The sequence below is a fragment of the Lissotriton vulgaris genome, chromosome 12 (assembly GCF_964263255.1).
Source record: "Lissotriton vulgaris chromosome 12, aLisVul1.2, whole genome shotgun sequence".
NCBI classification, from domain to species: Eukaryota; Metazoa; Chordata; class Amphibia; order Caudata; family Salamandridae; genus Lissotriton; species Lissotriton vulgaris.
The window spans coordinates 256,731,920-256,757,849 of NC_141700.1; the positions used below are offsets into that span (position 1 = coordinate 256,731,920).

The following is a 25,930-nucleotide window of genomic DNA, read 5'->3' on the forward strand; positions in this document are numbered from 1 at the left end:
TTTTCAGAAAGAAAGAGGAATACAGAGCATTTACAGGATCGGTTAAAGGAGGGACATAAACCTGGTTGAACACTCATTGACTGTTTCCTTTCCCAATGTTTGATGGGAAAGGTAGTTTATTAAAGTTGCATGTTCTTTTAAGGCTGCTGTGAGAAATAAAGCGAAAAAGAAAAGCCCAATCCTCCCTCTGAGTACTTAATGGAATTGAAACTTTCCGTTTCGATAGCTAGGAAATGTTTAATATCCTGAGTAGGTTTTGCAGACCTCAAGGGGTCCCCAGACTACAAGCTAAGAACAACTGGTGTAAAATATAGAAACGTTCTGCACTCAATGAGATGGTTATGAGAAGACAAGAGATTAAATGAGACAGGTGCAGAGTGCAAACTGTATAAAAAGAGGCAGTTAGTAAAGAGTTGTGGTATACTGAAAGTACGGGTTAAAAGGAGGGAAGGCAATGCACAAGGATGGCTGAGAAAAGAGGAGATAAATGAAGTAAATATAGTACCAGCTAGGCTGCCTTGGGTGCAAATAAATAATCAAGGTACAATAGGACAGAGTAAAGAAAATGCTACAGGAAGAGAGGGCAGATGAGACAAGTGCAAGAGAGGGGTTTAAGAAGAACGATATCTTGACTTCGATATATAGGAAGAGCTCGGAGAAAAGGCGAAAAAAAAGGCCAACCACATATGTAAAAAGAATTGCTGGATGATAGTGATACAGGGCCACATCTGCAGGAAAAGAAGAGCATCACATTGCCAGTTGCTCCGACTCACCTTGACTTCAAAGGTGAAGTACTTTTTCATGTTTTTGATTATCATGACTAGGAAGGGAAGTTTGATGCCCAAAGTCTTCTTGGGGTCTGCAGGACAGGTGATGTATGTGGTACTGTCATGGAAAAAAGACAAAAACACACAGAACTTTATCTTTATTCTTTAATTACATCTGCAACATTCAGCACTGGAAAGGCAGAACCCATTCTAGAAGCCTGCTTTATACTTTATAATCTGACCAGCTTTCTTTCCAGTGAACTACCACAATTCATATCATTTTCAAAATCCGGTTAAAACCCACTGAGTAAATAATGTGCAGCTTGTACAATGGTTCTGGAGTCCAAGATGGCCAAAGGCAGGGGTTCACTTTGGAGTGCAGCTTGAAGGGTTAACTAACAGTTGTGCAGGAGTGGCACAGACAAGGCCCAACACTTATCACAGATTTTGATACTAGGCCAATGCTTGAGAGAAACCAGGAAGCATCTGGACACATGTATCATGGGCTGGTGCTGCCACAGGGAGAGAAAACAAAAAAATCTCATCTGGTCAGGAAAATCAGAGGGAGAAAAAAAAGATACCCGCTTGCAATTCAAGTTCTCCATAATGATATCTTGATTAAAACGGATAAAGGGTGAGATCAGAAAAATTTCTTTGAGAAATAACATTTAAAAAAATGATCAAAAGGTAACTATTTTTGGGCTTTGTAAGAATTCCATGTAGAATTAAAAATAATTCTACTAATAAAAGAATTCTTCCTTTACATGATAATATATACCCCCGAACCCATAACGGAGGGCCAGGGGTCAAGGGAGCCCACTAGGGGCCCCAAAGCCACTTTCCGCCTGCCTTTTGCTGGCGGGGGACCGCCTTGAATGGGCAGGCAGAAAGGGACATTGTAATCCATATGGCGGTGCATGAGCAGGTACAGCCCCCATTGTAGGGATTACTGTCCCTCCGATGGCATGAAGGGCTCCTTCAACCCGTCGGATGTGCGGCGGATGGTCCCTCCATCAGATGCTTCTGCCCGCAGCATCATACCTCCATCCGCAGCATCGTAATGCAGTGGGCGGACCTGCAGGGGCCAATGTCGGTGGGACGGCCTGACGGTGGCGGTCCCACAGTCTTCCTAATCAGGCCCTATATCTTGTTCCATTTGCTATAGTTCTTTCTATATCACATGCCTTCTTTACCAGGAAGACAAGGTGGATATTTATTCATTTAATGAAGATGTCCATGTTAGGGGCTAGGAATGTATGTAAGCACCATTTTCAACACAAGTAATGGAGGATAACAACTAAAAACAATTTAGCAAATAAGTTACACAAGTAAGATTGACCCACTTGTGTGTCATTTCTGGTGTCCAATAAAATGGGTATATTTTATGTTTTCACTATCCTTTAGGTACTGTATTTGGTGCTCCCATCTATTTTAGAGCACCTAATTTGTACATCAGCATTTTCAAAATGAATTGTTTGTGTAATTAGTGAAACAAGTTCCAGTTCTGAATATAATTATATATTTATATGCAAGTGAAACGCAAAAGCTTGAGAACTATTTTGTATTGGTAAGCACAACTGCAACTTCTTAAGAATTAATTAGACAACCTCATAGTTTGCAACTTCAAGTTTTTCAGTGTGCATTATTTTTAAAATAGTCAGAAACAGCCACTTTGGAAAGGATTAAGGGTGCAAAATCTTCTTCACAAAATAGATTAGAACAGGAAAATTATGCATTATCAATTGAGAAAGTGCATTCACAGGCCACTTGGTGATGATAGGGACAGAGAACAACTATCACATACAATATCTAGGCGGTCTAGGCATCACAGGCTTTGCTGCACTCCCATGCAATTCACTTCGTACCGCATAATACACGCACTGATTCTAGGTTTTGAGGACCAGAAGCATGGAGATTGTGGAGAACAGACCTGTGGTGGCTAGCCCGTCAGGGGCAGTAGGGATGGGGGTACCTTTACTCTTCCGGGAAGTGTAAATAGAATCAGCTCGAACAGGTAAACCACCTAGTGCACTTTTGCCATGCCATACTTCATAGGTTGCTTCTGGTCCACTGAATTTGCCACCTCGCTTACCATTTCTTCACATTTATTGTTCCCTTACTAGTAGGTTACCCGCTTGTTGGGCTTCTTTGCTGTTCTTCTTTCCTCCTTTTTTTATAATCACTCTTTCTACAGAAGTTGTGTATTGAGCTCTGAGGCTTTTGAGGAAGAATGCTTGTTTTCTGGTCTGTTCTGAACTAGTTAGAGCACTCGATCACCCGGAGTACACCAAGTCATTTCCTCCGACATACCACCTATTATGGTACATGAATTAATCATTCCTTTTACTAAGTCGTAAATTCTATCCTGTGGAAACATTTCCTCAAACCTGTATTCTCTCACTGTGAAAACTAAAAAGCTGAAAATTGAGATGGGCTTCTGAGTCTCTTCTTTAGTTAGTTTTTACCAACCTCTGGCTCAGGTGTTTTACCATCTCACTCGATTTGGGATTGTGGATTAACAAGGACTATGAACAAGTCCATTCATTGGTCTTGTAAGTGTCTGATAGAGGGGTCACTAACCACTAAGATGGAGGAGTGTTAAGAGGTCTGCAGGCTTTATTATGTCGTCTGTCTAAGCTTCCTCTATCTGAACACTGAGTGACCTTTGAGAATCATTCTTTGCAAGGTATGGTAGTAAGAAAATTCTTCAACTACATCCAGGTCTGGGAGATACACAGTGGCTCGATTCAGAAATTGCATTTTGAAGTATGTAAAGTAGTACAACAGTAGTATCTTACTAACAAAATGCAATGCACAAACCTAAGTGTAGATCTCCACTTGGGCTTCTCCTCTCTTTTTTCTATAGGGATATCCTTGAACATGTGAATTTACTACCTGGTAGTAAATATGGAAGGGGTCAGTGTAGCCGCTGGAAAAAGTGGAATACTTACAACTAAATAGTTGGGGTTTAAGGAAGAGTAAGGAGGCATTTAAGGAGACATGAGAAGGGGTTTAGGAAGGGACAGATACCCACCCACGAAAGGATAAGTCCATTGCTTTTCACAAACTACACTTCTAAAGTTATAACAGACAAATAGTAGTAAATGTACTCCATCTAAAACCTGGCGTAAGTAAAGCGCCACATGTGGCAAACCTCTGTCTTAGGAAACAGGCTTTTTGCAGGGTTACCTCCACTTTTTGCCCCCATTTAGACAACTAGTTACTGAAGTAATGGCTCTGAAATGCCCTGAGCACCGCTAAACAGGATTCAGAGCATGTGCTCTGACCCTTAAAATAGTGCATGTTTTATTGGCCTGTCCTCGATTGGCATAGCCTAACTTACTTGTATGTCCTAGTATATGGTGCCAGGGGTATCTAGGGCCTGTAAATTGGAGTGTCCCCCAGGGACTGCAGCACTCGTTGTGTCACCCAGAGTGGGACAAGGTAAACCATTGCTCCGAGTCTGCCACTGCAGATTGGAAGGGTAGTTTTAAACTGCTAACTCAGCTTGTCCCTTTAAGGTAATGGCAAAACCCAAACCTCCCTTTTTAGGTCTCCCTAGGCGCGCTGTCTCTCCGAGACATCTGGTAATCCACATAACGAGGGTAATCCCACCTCCCGTTTGCATTGGGGTATTTAGTGTTACTGAGATTTTCCGGCCTCCCTATTGGTTGCTGGTCCGATGCATCACTTACGTTTTTATTGGAAGCAGTATCGACTAACCACAGTTCTATTACGCTGTAGGCCTTTCCCTGTTTCCCTTTGGGACTACTTGGGCTTTTTTAATACCAAGACTTTTGCTGACTTTGCAGCGACGAGGAGACCACACCAGCCGTGAGGGGAACGGCCGCACCGGGGGAGTCCACAACGCCGTGAGGGGAACGGCAGGCAGGACTACAGCCCCCAGGTGCCCCGGCGGCGCACACCTGACGCCACCAACAGCGCACCCGGAGGCGCTTGAAAACGAAGGAGCGCCGAGCGCTCAGGGGGGCATTTTTGCTGACTTTGCAGCGACGAGGAGACCACACCAGCCGTGGGGGGAATGGCCGCACCGGGGGGAGTCCACAACGCCGTGAGGGGAACGGCAGGTAGGACTACAGCCCCCAGGTGCCCCGGCGGCGCACACCTGACGCCACCAACAGCGCGCCCGGAGGGCCCTTCAAAACGAAGGAGCGCCGAGCGCTCAGGGTGGCATTTTTGCTGACTTTGCAGCGTCGAGGAAACCACACCAGCCGTGAGGGGAACGGCCGCACCGGGGGGAGTCCACAACGCCGTGAGGGGAACGGCAGGCAAGATTACAGCCCCCAGGTGCCCCGGCGGCGCACACCTGACGCCACCAACAGCGCGCCCGGAGGCGCTTGAAAACGAAGGAGCGCCGAGCGCTCAGGGGGGCATTTTTGCTGACTTTGCAGCGACGAGGAGACCACACCAGCCGTGAGGGGAACGGTGGCACCGTGGCGAGTCCACAACGCCGTGAGGGGAAGGCAGGCAGGACTACAGCCCCCAGGTGCCCCGGCGGCGCACACCTGACGCCACCAACAGCGTGCCCGGAGGTGCTTGAAAACGAAGGAGCGCCGAGTGCTCAGGGGGGCATTTTTGCTGACTTTGCAGCGACGAGGAGACCACACCAGCCGTGAGGGGAATGGCCGCACCGGGGGGAGTCCACAACGCCGTGAGGGGAACGGCAGGCAGGACTACAGCCCCCAGGTGCCCCGGCTGCGCACACCTGACGCCACCAACAGCGCGCCCTGAGGCGCTTGAAAACTAAGGAGCGCCGAGCGCTCAGGGGGGCATTTTTGCTGACTTTGCAGCGACGAGGAGACCACACCAGCCGTGAGGGGAACGGCCGCACCGGGGGGAGTCCACAACGCCGTGAGGGGAACGGCAGGCAGGACTACAGCCCCCAGGTGCCCCGGCAGCGCACACCTGACGCCACCAACAGCGCGCCCGGAGGCGCTTGAAAACTAAGGAGCACCGAGCGCTCAGGGGGGCATTTTTGCTGACTTTGCAGCGACGAGGATACCACACCAGCCGTGAGGGGAACGGCCGCACCGGGGGGAGTCCACAACACCGTGAGGGGAATGGCAGGCAGAACTACAGCCCCCAGGTGCCCCGGCGGCGCACACCTGACGCCACCAACAGCGCGCCCGGAGGCGCTTGAAAACTAAGATACGCCTCCCGCAGTCGCGGGACGCGCGCGGGACGCGCCGGACGAAGCCTGGACAAAGGGCGGGCCGTCTGTGGCCGTCCGGGGTCGGCAGGGGACGGGACGGGCCACCCCACTGACATCTATCAGCGCTATGGGCAAATGAAAAAAGGTATGTGCTTCTGATGACATTGGGACAAAAGCTAAACACCCTAGGAAATCAGAGTCCATAATTTCCTATCTAACATCTGCTGTGGGGGTCCTTTCAAAAGAGATTGCTAATGCCGAAAAAGAACTGGGTATCAATCCCACAGAACAAACTGACCCCATACAAAGTTTACCAATAGGCAATGACCGACCGATCCCTCTAGAGCCAAATGTGGTCATCGTGAACCGGGGCCCACTTCCTGTCCAGATAATCCCACCCACTACTCAGGATACTCCCTCAGAGTCTGTACCCATACCGGAGGTGGCTACACATAAGCCTCCACCAAAATTTAGACGGAAAAGTACCGTCACGATGGGCAGAAGAAAGCCAACAAAGACTAAGTCAGTGGGAATAGAACCTGCCCTTAAGGACTTAATTGGACACATGGTGGAAGACCTATTTATTTCACATTTGCAACCAGCCCTGGTGTCTATAGCAAAGGATATTGTTGATACCTTAAATTTATGTGTGTCTGGGCTTTTGGTAAAATGTGAAAAAATTGATGAAATGCTTAAAAACAGGGGCAAAACGGGGGGGGGGGCTACTGAGCCAACAGTATCCTGTGACAGCCAGACAATTGCTGATACCCAGAGAACAAGTGATGGAGAAAGGGAACTGCGAATGCAGTCAGGGATGTCTCAAGGGAAGGATGTGGTGGGGGACCCCCTACACGGTCCAATTACGGGAGTTAGGCAGTCACAAGCCATGAGTAAGGGTCAACAAAACTGGCGGGGCGCAATCTGGAATTACCCCCGGAGGCTGCACCACTGGTAGCTGTTTTCACAGGGGTACCTCCAATCAGAGGTGGCATCATTGAAACCACTGCCGAACTGATGACTAAAGCTAGGCAATGGTGGCATCAGTATAGCTAGGGTGGTGAGGAAGTTGCCCGTGCACTCACGATGGCAAGGAGGGTGCAGTGGGTGGGACATCAACCAAAAAGCATCCCCGGAGATTGTGTAGTGGTTAATTTTAGTAACATACATACCGCTCACAAGCTATTTTAGGATGGTTCTAGTATAAGCAATAAGGGAATCCGACCTCTCCCATTAGGGTTCCTTTATCCCCCAGCCGGGACTCATAATAGCAGTCAACAAATGAACAAACCATATACACGACACACCCCACGTCCCATTCACATTCCTACAACATCCTATCAGACAAGGATGCGCAACCAGGGAGGCTTAACAAATGTACACCCAAGGGGTGGAGGGATCATTGCTTCTGAAAGACCAACAGCAACACTCACACAATTAGTAGTACCTAATCAAACATTGTCGACCACCCCACTAGGATCACTAGTCTTACCTTTACAACCAGATCCCTATCCACTTCTGCCTCATAGGGATGAGATTGAGCTATACAACCCTTTCGCTCCCCTATCGCAAATGGACCAAAATGATTGACTGGGAGGAGAAATAGGGGACCTCGAAAATGGGACCACTGTGGCAGCTGATGTAACTAAATTAACACATTACCAGGTTGACACATGTAAAATGATTAGCTGGAATGTCGCAGGTATAAAAGCAAAATGCACAGATCCAATTTGGCTAACATTTTTGAAACAGTATGATATCTTGGCATTTCAAGAAACTTGGGATGTAGATTCAGGCTTTATATTAGACGGCTACCATAGTTTTGCAATCCCGGCTGTACAGGGTTCAGCAGGGAGACCCAAGGGGGGTTTACTGTTCCTGATCTCCCTAGATCTGACAGGTACATTTAAAAATCTTAATGGGGAATCTGAAAACCTTCTTATAATTGACTGGTTGAAAGATGATCAACATTACCTTTTGATAAACTTATATAATGCCATAGGAAACTCTCCGCAAGAGGATCATTTTAATGTCTTAGATAGCTTTTTGTCAGCATACAAGTCTAAAAACTCTTTTGATTTCGAGATAATTTTTATGGGAGATTTTAATTTACACCCCTGTCAATGGGATTGTTATGGTGAGGACATAATGGGCCTAACAAACGGGAGACTTCCCCATTTCGAACACACCAAGATGGGGGGCGTTTTAGAGGATCTACTATCCAAGCTAAATCTAATCGAACCTGATAAGGAAGAGGGAGGAGATCAGGTTCCCATCTTCACGGGACGAGGTGTGGAGTCTGTGATCGACTACATTTTCGTTTCCCCGGGCATTAAGGCAAAAATGTGGTCATATAAGGTTGTCGTTTCAACTTTTAGCGACCATAACCCGCTTGCACTAGAAGTCAAACTTAGATGTAAGGGCGTCACCACAGACTTAGGTAGGGCTGTTCTAATGCCCCTATCGACCCAAGTGGAGCCCGACCTTGGGATTTGCCTGGACGAGAACGCTGAGGGGTCAGATATCCTATCCTCCTTTGCAGTAATCTGCAATCAAATATCTGAAAATCTACGGAAGGAGAGTAGGTCCTATAACAGCAAGGCATATAGATGGTTTGATTCATCCTGCTCTAAAGCTCATGGGGCTCTCTTAAAAACCCTTAAATGCACCCCAAGGGATAGAATTCTTGTCTCATCCCTCCGTAAGGACTATAAAACAGGCAATATATATACGGAAATGTAAAATTAAAGAAGAGGCATGGGATAATTTGCAATCAATATTCGTATTGAAAGACAATAGGAAGTTTTGGGCCACCATAAATCAATCTTATTTCTCGGATATGGTTAACCCAGACACAGATTGTGTGATTCCTGATGATGCCTGGTTAAATCATTTTAAGAACATCTACAGTGACAGGGATCACCGGGAACCACACCTTAGTGATTCTATCCCGAGACCTCAAACACAGCGAGGGAAGTTTAGAACAGTGGAGGTAGAAAAGGCTATACGTGACACTCTGAAACATAAGGCCCCAGGCCCAGATGGGGTGCCTGCTGATCTTTATATTTTATATCCCACTTTTTGGGCAAAAATCTTAACCAATGTTTTTAATGCAGCGTCTACTACGGGCTTCCCCCCCTCTTGGGCTTCATCAGTAATAGTTCCCATATTCAAAAAAGGGAGGAGAGAGGACCCCACCTGTTATAGACCAATCTCACTCTTGGACTCAGCGGTTAAGATCATGGGCAGAGTCATTCTGCAGAGATTGGGGGATTGGTTGACTGACAGGGGGGTGCTCTCGAATCTACAGTATGGATTCAGACAACACAGAAGCACCATGGACCAATGCTTGAGCCTATACCTTTTGATTAACAAATACACTGTTGCAAAGGAGGGTTTTTTATATCTTGGGTTCATGGACCTTTCGTCAGCTTTTGACTTAGTGAATTGCTCTAAATTGTGGAACATACTGTTGGAATTGGGCATTGAAGCATCTCTAGTTTATTTTTTAAGTGATCTTCACCAGAACCTTACAGCAGCCGTGAGGGTCACTCAGGGGGGAAGGTGTACCAGCCCTTTTAACTCTAAGCGGGGCGTCAGACAAGGCTGCATCCTGGCACCCCTGTTATTCACTATATATATCAATGGCCTGGAAAAATCTTTGAATGGGGCTGGGGCAGACATTCCGCGTGCAGGGGGAGTACACATACCGGTTCCCTTACGCGGACGATGCCGTTTTAATTGCTCGGACGTGGGTGGGCCTCCAGAGGTTGCTGGATAATTTCGGCAACTTTATGGAGTCACTAGACCTAAAAGTTAATAGCAGCAAATCACATGTAATGATTGCGGGACGTAAAAGGAAGACTAGTAAAGTACCCACTTTCAGATGCCTTGGCAATCATCTAACAAGGGTACCTGCTTTTAATTATTTAGGTGTCCTTTTTGATGAACGAGGAAACTGGCTTCCCCAAGAAAAAATGAAAAGCAACGCTGTCTTAAGATCCACATCAGCCCTCCTTAATTTTGCTAAAAAACTGGGAGCCAGGCCCATGGAAGCAATGCTAAAAATATATAAATCCAAATGCTGTGCTATTGCATCCTATGGGGCATCTATTTGGGGTTATGCCTCTGTCAACAAAATCCAGCTCGTGGAAAACAGATTCCTTAGATCCATGCTATCTGTTCCACAATCTACCCCAACTTTCTCCATACATTCAGAACTAGGCTTAGGTTACATTACAGATCACCTAAAGACTGCACCCCTAACATGTTGGGCATCAACGTGGCTCAACGAGGAAATCACATTAAACCATTTGATCCTAAAAGATTGCCTGAAACTGGAAAATGCTGAGGGAATCCCCTGGCTGGCATACGTTAGAGCGGCGTGTGCCAGACTGGGTAGACCCGAACTTTACACGGCTCCTGAGAGCATTAAGAAGGAGGATATGGCTTGGATCAAACAAAACTTTAGATCATTGTTGGAGTGTGACAGAGAGGAAGAGGAGCTCAAAAAAAGGGTGTAAGAAGTATTTATCTTCTACAGTCATCTCCCTCACTTGAACCCTACCTAAGGATTGTCACAAAACCTTTCCACCGCTTCTTGCTGACAAGACTTAGGTTTACTTTAACCCCTTTACTGCTAAGGCCATTTACCTATTCTCCTTTAATTTCCATTGAAATCAATGAAAAGTGCATGACGAGTTACCCTTGTCATTAGCAGCTAAGAGGTTAATACATTTTTCTTTGGGTTCCTTTGAGCATTGGGCCAAACCGGAAGATTCTGCTCCATGCTCTTGCGATAACTTTTCACCCCAAGACACACTCCATCTAATAATGTTTTGTGAAAAGTACTCTGTGCTCCGCAAAAAGTTTCTACTGCCCATATTGAGGAAAGCTTGCTTCTTGCAAGTGAGACCAGCTCTCTTGTATTTGCAGCTACTGGATAGCGTACACACTATTTTTAGTGTAGCTAGCTTCCTGGTGGCAGCAGTCAGGATTAATAAAAGTTGTGGGAACATCTGTCCACTTCAAGATGCAGGAGGGTGACATTGGGGGTAGTCATTTATTGTTATCAAGTATATAATTAGACGTGATATAAGAGCTTATTTTTGACAAAATTGTTACTTGTAACTAAGTATGTATACTTGAATCTTGTATATCATCATACTTGCATCAAATATTTTGGGGGACTGTAAAATCTGCCCTTTGCACTTTTAATCTGGCATTTATGGACCAACATATCCTTCAGATTCCTATTTCTTCTATAGGCTAACATGGGTGGCGGCATGGGGGGAATACTCTCATCGGAAATCAGTATTTTCCAGTTCTTATTTATCACATTTCTGATTTTATGATTCAGTGTTGAGTGGTTTATGACACATGTGATAGGGTTGTGGTCCAAACGCTTCGATCCCTGTAACAATGCTTCTCTATTATAGTACTTCGCTCTTTTATAAGAGTGGCGTACAAGACGGTGGGGGTAGCCTCTCTTTAATAGTCTGTCTTTTAATGCGTCTCCATGTTCGTGAAAAGAGGCCATGTCTGTGCAGTTACGCCGAATGCGTAAGAACTCACCAAAGGGAATAGATTCCCTTTGGCAGTTCGGATGGTAACTGTCAAACTGTAAAATGGTGTTCTTTGCTGTGGTATTTCTAAAGAGGCTCACTTTTAATTGTCCACTGGTACCATCAATCCTGATGTCCAAGAAGTCAACTTGCGAGACACTAAAATTCACTGTGAATTTAAGATTTGTGTCGCTCGCATTGAGCCAGAGAACAAAAGCATGTAACATGTTGACAGATCCGCTCCAAATGAAAAACATTTCATCTATGAAACGCTTCCACATAGATACATTTTCAAAAAAGGGCGCTACCTCATTATAGATGTTACGCAGTTCCCATTCCCCCATGAAGGCATTTGCTACACTGGGGGCACAAGATGCCCCCATGGAAGTGCCTTTGATTTGCGTGGAGTGATTTTTTTGTGTATATTATGTTTATATTGATGTGTTTCTTTTTCTCTGTTTAAACTATGAAATTGTCCTTGTACTAAATATTTAAAAAAAAGCTCTTACTATAAAAATGTATGTTTCATCTTTGAGAAAATATAAGGAAAAATAAGCACAAAAGAAATGATGACTTGAAAATAATAAATAAAACTTTAATACTTTTTAAAGAAAATAAATGAGATTGTTGGTTGTTTGTCAGCTATGTTGAAATAAATATTGGATGTATACCCATATTTGAATATTGTGGCCATTGAGGGAAAATAGCTTTTGTTACTGGTCTTCTTATTCCCCTCCTTCCCCTGGCCAGATTTAACCTAGAGGGGGTCCCATTAGTGTTGCTATTGTACTTTCTACTGGCTAATCCAGTAAGTGCTCCCTCATTGGGTAAATGTATAGTGCTTTTACCACACTGCAGCTGCGTAAAGGGCCAGAAGATGTGTCTCCAGTGACCATGTGTGCCTGTAACACAGGCACAGGCACACATGGTCACTGGAGACACATCTTCTGGCCCTTTACGCAGCTGCAGTGTAGTAAAAGCACTATGGGGCAGATTTACAAGCCTCTTCCACCTCTTTTTTTTTTTTTTTTTTTTTTTTAAATTATATTTTTATTGCAGAGTTATAAACAGCAGGAAAAAGTAAACAGCCAGTGCACTTGTGGGCTCCCCCCGTCCAATGACAGTTCACAGTTGTACACAGCCATTCAGCCCGCATCCCGGAGGCCGGGCGGCATATCAGATCGCTCGAGAGGAACACAACACAGTGTACGTCCCATTGGGACCCTGGCGGAAGGTCGTTTTACGTATCTGCTTTTACCCCCCCACCCGCAACAACATTCCCGTCAGCCATCTCCGTGGAATCAACGTAATTGCCCCCGTCGGGGCCTGCTCCGGGCTATTCGGGCCTTCGTGCCAGGCCGTCCCACCCAATCAGTCTGCCCGCCACTCAATACCCCCTGTCCCAGTAGTTCCAAGGCCTCCGCCAGCAACCCTCCAATGGCTTCCGGCCCTCCCCAAGCCCCTCTACAACTAACCTCCCCAACGCCCCCCCCCCCTGGCAACTGCTAAGGTGTGTGCTTCGCTCTACTGAACTGGATGGTTCCACTACAGTTCGTAGTGAGATACTTCTGTGTTCGCCCCGCGGTGTCCAGCGGCTTAGTTCTCACCGTCCTCATCCTCAACCAAAGCATCACGCAGAGCCTGTACCACTAACTCCCATGCACGCGCCGCATCCAGAGCTTTCTCATTCCCCAACTTCACTGCTTGCTTCATCCGGAGCACGCTCTCGCAGTCAGACCATCGCAGCAACTCATTCTTCCATCTACGCAGTGAGGGACCCCCCCTGGCCTTCCAGTGCCACGATATTTCCCTTTGAGCCAGTATCAGGCCCAGATCTATGAATTTACTTGTCACCTTGGTGTGCTTAGTATGCGGGAACCAGAGCAATAGACACGCCGCCATGTCGAATTCTACCTCCCTGTCAGTCACTTCATTCAGGAGTTCCCCTACCTCCGCCCAATAAGTTCCCAGTTGTGGACACCCCCAAAACAAGTGGTCCATGTCCGCCCCAAGGGACGAGCACCGGGGGCAACAGGCATCCGGCACCCGAAAGTGCCGCTGTAGTTTCTCCGGAGTTAAATAGGCCCTATGGAGCACATAAAAATGGACCTGCTGAAAGCGCGCGTTCCTGGTGCCCTTCCACGTGCGTCGCAGGATATGGCCCCATGCCGTATCCGGTATGGGCCGGCCAACGCTCCCCTCCCATTTAGCTTTGAGCCCATGGAGTGGTTCCAGCCCTTCGTTCAGCATCCTGTTATGTAGGCACGTCACAGCTTTGAATGTACCAGCCGCCATCACCACATATTGGCATGCCATAGTCGTCGCGGGCTCCAGGAGCCCCTCTTTCCAGTGCTTTTGCACGGCAGCCACTACAGCCGCGTGTAGTAGGAAGCCCCCCTCAGGCAGTCCGAACTGGTCCCGGAGCACGTCGAACGGCGCCAACGCCCCATCTATATACAAGTCACCCACCACCTGCAACCCCGCGTCCTCCCAGTCCATCAACGGGGACCAATCCCCTCCGTGCGGCAAAGCCGTCAACATCCCGATCGGGATCTCCGGGGCATAAGGCCGCGATGCCCTCGCTCTCCGAAGGCTCCTCTGCCAGCACAGCCGGAGCGTCCGCTCCTCCATGGTGAGGGCCCGTAACTCGAGCCGTTGCTGCATAATGATGTACGACAGCACGTGGCGCTGTATCCCCCGACCCCGGTCCGCCTCCGGCCCCCGGAACACCCTGGCTACGTTCTGCGTAAGGACCTGCAACTGCGCCGCTAGATAGTACAGCTCAAGGTCGGGCACGGCCATGCCCCCCTCCAGCTTGGGGCGAAGTAGCGTGCTCAAGGCTATTCTGCGACGGCCATGCCCCCACAGAAAGCCAATAATCAGTGACCGCAGTTCCCTAAACACCCCCTGGGGAATCCAGACAGGTAGCGTTCGGAAATAATAAAGGAAGCGGGGGAGCGCCACCATTTTCAACAATGCTATCCTGCCCAGGACTGTCAGCGGGAGGGTCGACCAGAAAGACAAGCTACCCCGCAGTGACCGGACACAACGGCCGATGTTACCCTCCAAAAGGTCAGCAGCCGAGTGGTAAATGCGGACACCCAAGTAGGTGATGCAAGAGGGTTCCCATGCCACACCCAAGTCGCTGCTAGGGGCTGGCGATCCCGCTCTCAGCGGAAACACGCAGGTCTTTGCCCAATTGACCTTAAGGCCCGACAGTCGGCCGAACTCGGACAGCAGATCCATCGCTCCAACCAGTGCCCCCGAAGTGTCAGCTAGGTACAGGAGCAGGTCATCTGCATAGAGCGATATATAATGCCATTGCCCATCACTCACTATTCCCGCGTATCGGTCGCCTGACCTCGCATGGACCGCCAAGGGTTCCATCGCCAGGGCAAACAACAGAGGGGAGAGAGAGCATCCCTGTCGTGTTCCCCTGCCCACCGGATACGCGGCAGATACCAAGCCGCCCAATCGAACTCTCGCCGTCGCCGAGGTGTACAAGACCCTCGTCCACCTTCGAAACCCATCGCCCATGCCGAACCGCTCCAGCACTCCATCCAAGAAAGGCCATTCCAAACTGTCGAAGGCCTTCTCGACATCCACGGACAAAACCGCCGGCGTTCCCTCCCCATCCAAGATGGCGTCCATTATTCCCACCAGGCGGCGGATATTCATCGCCGTGCTCCTCGTGGGTATAAACCCGGCTTGATCCCTGTGCACCAGGCCCGTCATGTGCGGGGCCAATCTAGTGGCCAGGATGCGACTCAGGATCTTATAGTCCACCGTCAGCATGGACAGCGGGCGATAGGACCTCACGTCCGCGGCATCCCGGCCAGGCTTGAGGAGTGGTACTATCAAGGCCTCCCGCATGGAGCCAGGCAATGCCCCCTTCTCGAAGGCCTCCGTATACACCACCAGCAGCCTGGGCGCCAGAGCGTCTACATAGTGCTGATAGAACTCGACTGGGAGTCCGTCCACCCCGGGCGTCTTGTTACGGGCCATATGTTTGATAGCCACTCGAATTTCCGTAAGCGTGATCGGGCTACCCAGGTCCTTCGCATCGTCCTCGTCCAAGACCGGAAGCGGCCTCTCCCCCAGGTACTCCACGATGTCCTGAACCCCCACTCCCAACTGACTCCGGTACAATTCCTCATAGTAACCCCTAAAGCGGTCCAATACAGCTGCCTGGGAGTACACCATCTCTCCCTGCGCGTTAGTAATGCTGAGGATCGGGCAACCCCTAAGTTCCGGGCTAGCTAATCTGGCTAAGAGGGTACCCACCTTGTCCCTTTCTGCGTGTGCCCTGATAATGTACTGCCTATAGTCATAACATCTCAAACGTTCCGTCTCCGCGGCTACCACTTCCTTCGCCTCCAATAACTGGGCCTGTAGACCTGGCCTAGTTGGCCTGCGGCGCTCCAGGTCCCTCAAAGTTTCCTCCGCTTCCATTAAGTCATTCAGCACAGTCGTTCGAGCATTCGAGAACCTGCCCAAGCACACCCCTCTCACCACCACTTTCATTGCATCCCATTCAGTAGACCTACTCGTCGCCGTTCCTTCATTCACACCGAAATAACTATCAATGCCCTGCCGGACCGCATCGTCGAACACAGAATCCTCTAGCGTCTCCGGCCGAAGCCGCCATGTTGGTATTACTGAGCGCTCCCTCTGCCATTGAATATGCACCAACAGGGGGTTATGATCGGATATCGTCCTAGCAAGGTACTCAGCATGGGTAATCAATGGGGCTAGGGAGCTCCCGCAAAGCACCGAATCAATCCTGACATGTAAATCATGGAGAGCGGAATAAAAGGAGTAATCCCTGGTTCCCCTGTGCCTCTCCCTCCAGACATCCAGCAACCCCCATCGTTCTTGCCAGTCCTTCCTGTGCGCGGCCAGCCTGCGCACAGGAGAGTCTACTAGGGGGGGATGGGACCTATCCAGAGCCACATCAGTAATCGAGTTAAAGTCCCCCCCTAGCACTATCGGACCCGCCAGGAAAGAGGCCAAGGACCCCGAGAGGCTATCAAAGTATCGGCCTTGGTCAGTGTTCGGTGCATAAACACAACAGAAAACCACATCCCGTCCATACAATCTCCCCTCCACTGCTACAAACCTGCCATCCGGATCTATTACCTGATTCAGCACTTGAAAGGGTATCCCCGCCCTCACCCAGATCAAGACCCCCCTGGCATACGCTGAGTAAGTGGTGCCAAAAACCTGGCCCCGCCATCTTTTCTGCAAGGCAGCGCACTCTTTTTTGGTGAGGTGAGTCTCCTGGAGCATAGCTATCTGAACCCCCCTGCGTACCAGGTATGCATGTACTTTGTGACGTTTCACCATAGTCCGCAGCCCCCGGACATTCCACGTTAGGCATTTCAAATTAGGTAATGTCCCCATTCCAATTCCGTACAGTCCGAATCAAACAACGACGGTCCATGACCCCCCCAATGCAGTTGCCCCCCCCCAAACAACCCCAAAACTGAAACATTCCCCAAACCCCACTCCCCAGGACAGAGCACACAAACCCAATGGCCGCCCCCATCCAAACCTTGATCCAACTTCTCGCACACTTACCCTGTGGTCTCCACCACAGTCGACCTTAAGGGCCTAGGGGGGGTGAGTCGCCGCCGACCCCAGCTAGCGGAGCCCGCGTCCCGCCCTTCATCCCCTCCGATACACTCAGCTCCCCCACCCGGCAACCCGCCCTCCAGCAACAGGATAGCACCCTACCAGGAAGTCCCGATCTAGTCCCAAGTCTATCTCAGCCGCAGAAAATATTATCCGAAGTCTGTGGGGTCACCGTCGGCCCCTTCTGGCTCTCTGCCTCCGAAAGTTCCTCTCCTGTTCTGCTGCCTTCTCCTCCCGAGTCCGTTTCGGCCCGTTCACTGTTCTGTCGCGACCCTGTAATGGCCGCCGTCGCCGCGAGTGCATCCCTCTTCCCCGCCGCCATTTGAGCCTCCCGCTTCTCCCGCTGGCGCCTGTTGCGGGACCTGATGCGTTGTGACTGCCGCACCCGGGGCCGCTTGGGCTGGTCTCGCCGACTTTGGTGCGTCCTATCCGTCCCTGCTCTGTATGACTCCAGCCATTGCCAAACTTCGTCCGGAGTCTGGAAAAAGTGTGTGGTGCCATCCATGATAATCCGCAGCTTGGCCGGGTAGAGCAAGGAGTACTGAATGCCTTCCTCCCTGAGCTCCTTCTTCACAGCAAGGAATGATGCCCTGTCCTTCTGGACCGCCTGCGTATAGTCCGGAAAGATCGTTACCTTGCTGTTCTCCACCTCATAAGGGCCCGACATCCTGGCCCGCTGGATGAGGAGGTCCCGGTCCTTGTAGTGGAGGAGCCGCACCACCATTGGTCGGGGGGGGCGGCCAAGCCCCGGCGGGCGAGCGGGCACCCGGTGAGCCCGCTCCAAAGTGAAAAATGGAGTAAGCCCCTCCGGCGCCACCACAGTGCGGAACCAGTTCTCCATGTAGGCCACCGCATCCTCCCCCTCAATCCGTTCCGGCAGGCCTACGACCCGCACGTTGTTCCGCCTATTGCGGCCTTCGGCATCCTCCGCCCTCCGCTCTAGAGTGTCCAGTCGGGCCAAAATGTCTGTAATCCTGTGCTCCGCGGTCACCACCGATGGCTTCAGGTCCAGCAACAGTTGGTCATGATCCTTGACCCGATCCGCCAGCTTCGCGTGATCCGCGCGTAGCAGCCCCAGGCCCGTGGCCACTTGGGCAATGTCATTGTGCAACGCCTCCTTAGTGAAGGTGATCGCCTCAAGGATGGCATCCAAGCGCCGGTTCAGCCGCTGTTCCTGATCAGGCTCCGGGGAGGGATTCTCATTCAGCTGGGTCGATGTCGCCGAGTCCCCCTCGCGGCTCCCGGGCATCGGCCCTCCGATCGCCGCCATGTCAGGGCGCTGCGTCGCAAGTCCGGCCACCCGTACTGTGGGTTCCCCCGTGGGTCCGTGCCGGTCACCGGGCACCGGGTAGTGCTATGTCACCGCCAATGGTCTCAGGAGCACTGACCAGGCGGACGAGCTCCGTTCCGTCACCCCCACTGGGCCTGTGGGGGGAGGATGAGTCGTAGGGCGGCGGTTGGCGAGAACCCCTGACCTCCTGGGTGAATCGGGCAGCGTCCCCCGGTCTCAGGGCTTCGCGCCGCCAATCCCAGTGCGTTGGGCAGCCGGGTGCGGGGTCCCTCTCTGCTTGGCGACAGCCGGACTCAGGGCTGAAGTTCGGGACCGTCCGACCTCCTCGCCGCCATTTTCTTCACACCCCGGACTACACCTCGGCCGCCTCTTCCTCGATCTCCTCGGGGCCAGCAGTCCCCCAGCGATTCACCGATTACGTCCAGCTGTCCCCTTACACTTCAAAGGGCAGGAACGTCGTCTCCGGGTCGCCTAGGGTCCCGAAAAACAGGAGAATTAGCGGGATTCCGCGCGGAGCTGCGAGCTCACGCCGCCATCCCGATCGGCGTCCAAGCCACGCCCTCGCCTCTTCCACCTCTTTTGCACCGCAGTTGCATCACTTTTGTGACACAGCAGCAGCACAAAAGACGCGCCATGGTGCTGGGTATTAACAACGTGACGCATCTGAGAGATGCGTCACTTTGTAAAGCCCTGTGCCATCACGAGGCGTTACGGCGCAGGGGAGCACGTTCCTGCACAGGAACGCCTCCTAAAAGTGGCTGAGTGATATCTACAAGATTTCACTCAGTCACTTTTAGGCCAATGCTGCGTCAAAACCCTGCGCCTGCTTGAAGCAGGTGCAAGGCTTGACGCAGCATTGGGGAGATAGGGCCCCCCAGAGCATTGCTGGAGCTGCGTCGCGCTTGCGACGCAGCTCCAGCAATGCGCTGCTTTTACGGCACAGATGCGTGAGGCATCTGTGCCGTTTTTGCCACATGGTGCGCCAAATTGTAAATGCGGCGCACCATGGGTGGCGGAGCTGCGGCACACAATAACTGGCGCATCCCTGGGGACTGATTAGACAGTAGAAAGTAATCCAGTTGAGTAGAGGTATTGCACAAAACGGTGGCATCTTTGTGGACAAACACGCAGGGCGGGATTCATTCTGCCCCCTGTTAGACTCATTTTTTGTGCCCTTCTGCCCTCTGTTAGACTCGTTTTTCCCTTGTTTTTGTGCCCTTCTGCCCTCTGTTAGACTCGTTTTTCCCTTGTTTTTGTGCCCTTCTGCCCTCTGTTAGACTCGTTTTTCCCTTGTTTTTCTGCCTTTCTGCCCTCTGTTAGACTCGTTTTTGTGCCCTTCTGCCCTCTGTTAGACTCGTTTTCCCTTGTTTTTCAGCCCTTCTGCCCTTTGTTAGACTGCTCTTTTTGCCTTTCTGCCCTCTGCATCACCACATCATCACTCAGCGCTACCCCAGCATCACTCAGCACCACCACATTATCACTCAGTACCACCACATTATCACTCAGCACCATCACATTATCACTCAGCATCACCACATTATCACTCAGCACCACCACATTATCACTCAGCACCACTCAGCACCACCACAGCATCACTCAGCATCACCACAGCACCACTCAGTGCCACCACAGCATCACTCAGCACCACCACATTATCACTCAGCACCACCACAGCACCATTCAGCACCACCACAGCATCACTCAGCACCACCACAGCACCACTCAGCACCACCACAGCACCACTCAGCACCACCACAGCAACCTCAGCACCACCACATTATCACTCAGCACCACCACAGCACCACTCAGCACCACCACTGCATCACTCAGCACCACTACAGCATCACTCAGCACCACCACAGCACCACCCCAGCATCACTCAGCACCATCCCAGTATCACTCAGCACCACCACAGCACCACTCAGCATCACCACAGCACCACTCAACACCACCCCAGCACCACTCCGCGCCACCCCAGCATCAATCTGCGCAACCATTCAACAACAACTGGTTCAAATATGTTTTCTCATTGTTTCAAGCTTTATTACAAATGTCACAAAAATATGTTAATATTTCACTTCTGTTCTTGGATTTTCGTCACAATAAAATACACTGAACATAATCTTCACAAAAGTTTAAGCTTTTGCCCTTATAAATTAAAATCACTTTTATTTAAGTAATATTAGTTTTAAAAAATTAAAAGCCATTGTAATTTGTAATATCAATACATCTAAGTCACGTAAATACAAAACATGTTGCATTACAAATGCTATAGGTGTCACATTTGCGAAAGTTATAACTATTGGCATTGTAAATGACAAAGCTATTAATTTAGCTATTTTCAAAACCAACACATAAATAAAAAAAATTGTCATTTACAAGACCAATAGCTCAAACTTTCCTAATGCGAGACCTGTTGCATTGCAAATCCTTGTTTTTATATCTGTCAGTGCTTCCTGTTGAGGTTTAGTTTTCGTGACAGGCGCCTCATTGCCTACTTGTAACTATTCTCTGACCCTGCTTCAAGGGTCAGAGCAGGGTCAGAGAATAGTTGCAAGTAGGCAACGAGGTGCCAGGAAGCACTTACAGGCTTACAGCAGCAGGTGCCCAAGTTAAAGTTAATTTCTTTGTAACCTTTTTGTAAAAAGTTACAAAAAATTAGCTTCAACTTTTGCACCTGCTGCTGTAACCCTGTAAGTGCGTGGCTGAAAATTCGTCCCGCTCGCGGTTTCTCGGATTTTACAGCGATTTCGCGAGATTCACGGATTGCGAAACCGTGGAAAATCAGCGAATTCCGCGGGCGGAACGAATTTTCAGCCCATGCTTAGTACATATTAACTTTAGTTGTTTGCAGTGTACTCCAATGTTTGAGATCTGACCATTTATAAATTAGAAAGAATTAAACGAAGGGTAAAGAATAGAGGTTGCCAACTTTGTCACAGGGGAACTAGGTTTGAGTCTCGGCGTAGGATCAACATTATGTGACTCTAGATAAATCCCCTAATCTCACTGTGCCTAAAAAAAGTTGAATGTGCCCTTGTGCTATGTAAATGGTGGAGCTCATGTAAAGCGCCCCAATACCTTCAGGGCGAGTTCGCGCTATATAAAACTTGAAAGAAAAACAACCATTAAAAATGCAATGGGGCTCGCATTTGTTAGACTTGAAGTTATATAGGAATTATAAATGCAGAGGGCCTTCATTGGCACTACTGCCGGCTGGAGAGACTGTGCAGCATGGCACGGAAGCGTGTGTGTAGGGTGCAGTGCAGTGACATCACGAGGGTGCTTGCAGGACATTCACAGCTTGGGTGTTCCTTATCCGGTGCAGTAACAGACGCTGCGTGTTGTGCACCGTTCTTGGAGACCAGACACAAGTACTGTTGTTGTCAGTAGACATGACACTTAATGTGCGCCTGTGTTAACCCTTCTTGGAGCTTCACTGAGGGCACAAGACGTCGTACAGTGTGCGGTGGAGTTAAGTGACATCCCGCTGTACTGCAGGCTGGAGTGGGGGCTGCCGGAGGAGAGGGCAGTCGCCAACCTGACATATTTGATTTGTGTGTGTGAGTGCTTATGTGTGGTGGAAACCGACATTTCCAGCAAAAGTGTTTTTCTGTTTTGGATCCATTTCACAGGGGAATAAATAAAGGAAAGTGACAGAGAGGGAAGAAGGGGAAGAGAAGAAAAAACAGGCGGAGCAGCAGCAGAGCAGAAGTGAACACTGACTGTCCTTGTGGTCTCCAGGCAAGAAGGAAGAGACAGAGCCTTTTCCTTCTATGCCCGCCCCTCCTGTCCCCGACAACCAGGAACACCGAGCCTTATCTATGGGACTTGGCTATTTCTGCTGTCCAGGGACACATGTTTCAAATAGAAAAAGTAGGGGAACGGATTGCATAAACTTAAAGAAGTATGGGCATGCCGTGCCCTGTCGATCCCGCCCACTTCGACCACTGGGCACATCCCATGTGCTCCTATCCAGACAATGCATGATGTTAGACATTGCGGGTCGAGGACGTAATGTTTGTGCTTGTATTTGTGCCCAGCATGCCTCCTCGTGGCTTCACAGAGCACCCAGACACTTCACAGGGGTTGACAGGCACTCGTGACCTGTTCGCGTAACAGTGGCTGAATTTGGGGGAGCTGTTGCAGTTCATGTGGGACTGACCTTATGTCTATTTGGGAGGGAGGAGAGGGGGGCAAGCAACACCGACACCCATTTGTGTGTGTAAACGGCCGCTTTATTGAAACAAGTGCACATAACACTTTATTAAACTGGCAATTCGCCTTACAAAACTAAAACCTCTCTAAACATCAAATTACCTGACCACTTTGTCATGTCCTCCCCCCACCCCTACGATCCCCACATGATAAAAAAAACCACCCTGCATCATACAATACATAAATTGCAAAATATTAAATAATGCACAATCTTCTCAGCTACCAATAACTCCTCCCCTCGCAAGACCTACAATCCTATTTGCTTTCCTGCAACTGTAACTAACGACATTCTAATGTAAACTTCCCAACCACTTAACGTTCCCCCGCTCCCGCTCACCAAATCCCCAACTTAACGATAAACTGCTAAACTCCAGCCAAACTTGGCCAACTTCAACAACAACTCCGCCACCCAGGAAAAAGCGGATGGATAGATGACTACACAGCCTCTGCCTTTTCCTGCCCCCCCCCCACCCCCCCCCCCCCCCAAAAATCCGGGCCTGGAAACGTCACCCCCAACTTCTCACTCCTGCCGCACCCCCAACAGCTTAGACAACACTTCTCGCAACTTCAAGAGATACAAATCCATCCCCAAACGAGATAGGTGGACCCCATCCCCTCTAAACAATTCTGATGCGTCATAACGAAGTCCCGGTGCCAGACCCTCGCAAACCCCAGGTGCCTACAGAACCGCACCATCTCCTCATTAATTTTACGGCTGGCCTTATCCACTGCCTGGGGCCTCAACGCCCCTCTCCATACCCGCCGCGGAACAAACTCAGTCCAAATAACGGAACACCCCGCCCAGTTCCTTTTGATGTCCTCCAAATCCCGTTTCATGGCCCTCATTAGAACCAGACCGGTCTCCCGCACAGGGTAATTTTCTCCCAAATGGAGAACCAACACATCGGGGCACTTGCCCCCCACCATCAGCCCATTCAGTGTCCCAACCAGCTCCGTCCACCTCATCCCCCCCTCGACCAAACCAGTGTCCCGTAACTGAGCTCGATTGACAAAGGAGTGGCCCACTATCCAAATAGTCATGACACGGGCTAGGGGACCAGCCACCGAACCTGCAACGAGAAAGAAAAGTCAAGCATGGACCCACCCATAAGTGCCGCGTTAGCATTGCTGCCCCTCGACGTGCTCATTGCGTTTGTAGCAGTCGGATGTCCAACGCCCCAAGTGGATGATGTCCTCGCGCCCCCATCCCCTCCTGTGCGCTTCTGACGCCGCGCCAATGCGAAATGAATGCGTGCCAAACCTGCTGCCATCCACACCAAGGCGCGCCAAAGCCTTTCTCAACACGGCCAGCAATTGTGAGCCCGTCGCCCCTCTCCCACCCGCATGGCAAAAAACCAAACTTTCCAATGAACCCACCGCCCGCCATCGCAACCCCCAGTGAAGCGGACACACCACATCCGCCTCGCTTCTACCCAACGTTATCCACCTGCCCACACTCCTCTGATCTGTCTTGGATTTCCGAAGCCACAATCGGACTACTCCCCTTCCAAAGGACACCTCCGACCACCGCAAACCACAACTCAACCGTACCCCTAACAATTCAGACACCCGAAACGCGCCTGCAAACATCCACGTCATCAGAGTAGCAAATAAGCAAGTTTCCGTCTCATCCCGGCACACGCCCGACAAGGTCTCTACAATGCTCCCCAACAATACCCCTGATAAAGGGAGCCGAACCCAACCAGCACTCCCGCACCCAAACCCTCCAACATCCGTGACCAGAGCTCCCCCGCCGACGGTGCGTATCCCCACACGAGTTTGCCCATGAAAGCAATTCCGGCTAACTTGCCCGCTATGGTGACCCGCGTTCGGCCCTTGGCAATCATTGACAGTATAAACTGCACAACATCCTCCGTCTTTCCCCGCCCCGGGGCCCGCCAACGCGCCCCAGACGCCACAAACTCCACCCATGCAGACACATACGTGGTCCGTGTAGATTTTGCCAGAGACCCTAGAACCAGCTGCAACATCCTGTGTTGCCGACTTTCCACAGCTGCGGGGGCATGTCCGTCGGGTCCCGGTCTGCGTCCTTGGCTAACCCACGGAATCTCTATCACTGCGAACGAGATAAAGCATCTGCAATGTCATTCTTGATCCCTGGGACATGCACCGCGCGGAAAGCAATATCATGGCGCAGGCAACCCAACACAAACACTGTCAACAACTTCAGCACCTGTTCATCTCTGGCGGATTGGCGATTTACCACCTGCACCACCACCATGTTGTCCACATTGAAAGTCACCCGCACGTGGGACAACACCTCCAACCACAGCTCAACCGCCACCACCAGGAACAATTTCAAGAACGCAATGCCCCTGCTACCCCCCGCCCACTCCGGGGGCCATTTCTCCGTGCACCAACGCCCCTGCCAGTATGCCCGATCCCGTCGCTTCCCGCCGCGTCTGAAAAGATCTGCACCTCCCAGACCATGTCCTCCCCTCTCTGCATCCGAACCCCATTAAAGTTCCGCAGAAAAAACTGCCACATCCTCAGATCCTCCTGAATGCCCGCGGACAACCTCACATGGTGATGCGGCTGCCTCCTCCCTGCCAACGCTCTGCCCAACCTCCTGCAGAACGTTCGCCCCACTCGCACCACCCTGCAAGCAAAGTTCAACACGACTTGAATCTCCAAAAACGTAACTTTGTTCTTTGATAACATTCCAGCCGCCCCAACATCTGCTGCTTCTTTTCCACTGGTAATCGGGCCTCCATTGACCCCGAATCCAGTTCAATGCCCAAAAATGACAGCGCCGTGCCTGGTCCCATTGTCTTTTACGGTGCCAGTGGCACACCCAGGTACCCCATGAGCTCCTGAAACCTGTCCAGTGCCACCTGGCAGTCCGTGGAGCCTGGAGCCCCCACCAGAAAAAAGTCATCCAGGTAGTGCGTAACTCCCTGGTGACCCGTCCGTTCCATAAAAAAACACTGCAGGAACGTACTAAAACACTCAAAAAGTGTGCATGACATGGAACAGCCCATCGGCAATGCCTTGTCCACATACCGAAACAAAAGGGGAGGATGGACGGAGCGTTTGAACAAATCAAACACTCACCCCCAGTCAACTGATCTGGGTTTAATCCATCACCATTCTTTAGCTCACTCAGCCACCCCAGTTCAGACATGGCCATATGCAAATCAGTCTGACCCTGTGCCTCATGGGAACAGTCCAGCCCGAACTGCCAAGCCATGTCTTCCCTGGACCGGAAACAAGCATCCTGGGACCGGTTTTGGATTCATAATCCTCATCAGCCAGGCTATCTTGA

General features: G+C 50.3%; 1 protein-coding gene across 1 annotated transcript in view; it reads right to left on the minus strand.

Annotated features, from left to right (window-relative positions):
- CFAP20 (cilia and flagella associated protein 20) overlaps positions 1–25,930 on the minus strand; it is a 524,034-nt gene that overhangs the window by 323,092 nt on the left and 175,012 nt on the right. Inside the window, exon 3 of the mRNA XM_086946428.1 lies at positions 774–885. Within this exon, the coding sequence (XP_086802554.1) occupies positions 774–885 (112 nt within the window). The remainder of the gene's footprint in view (positions 1–773; positions 886–25,930) is intronic.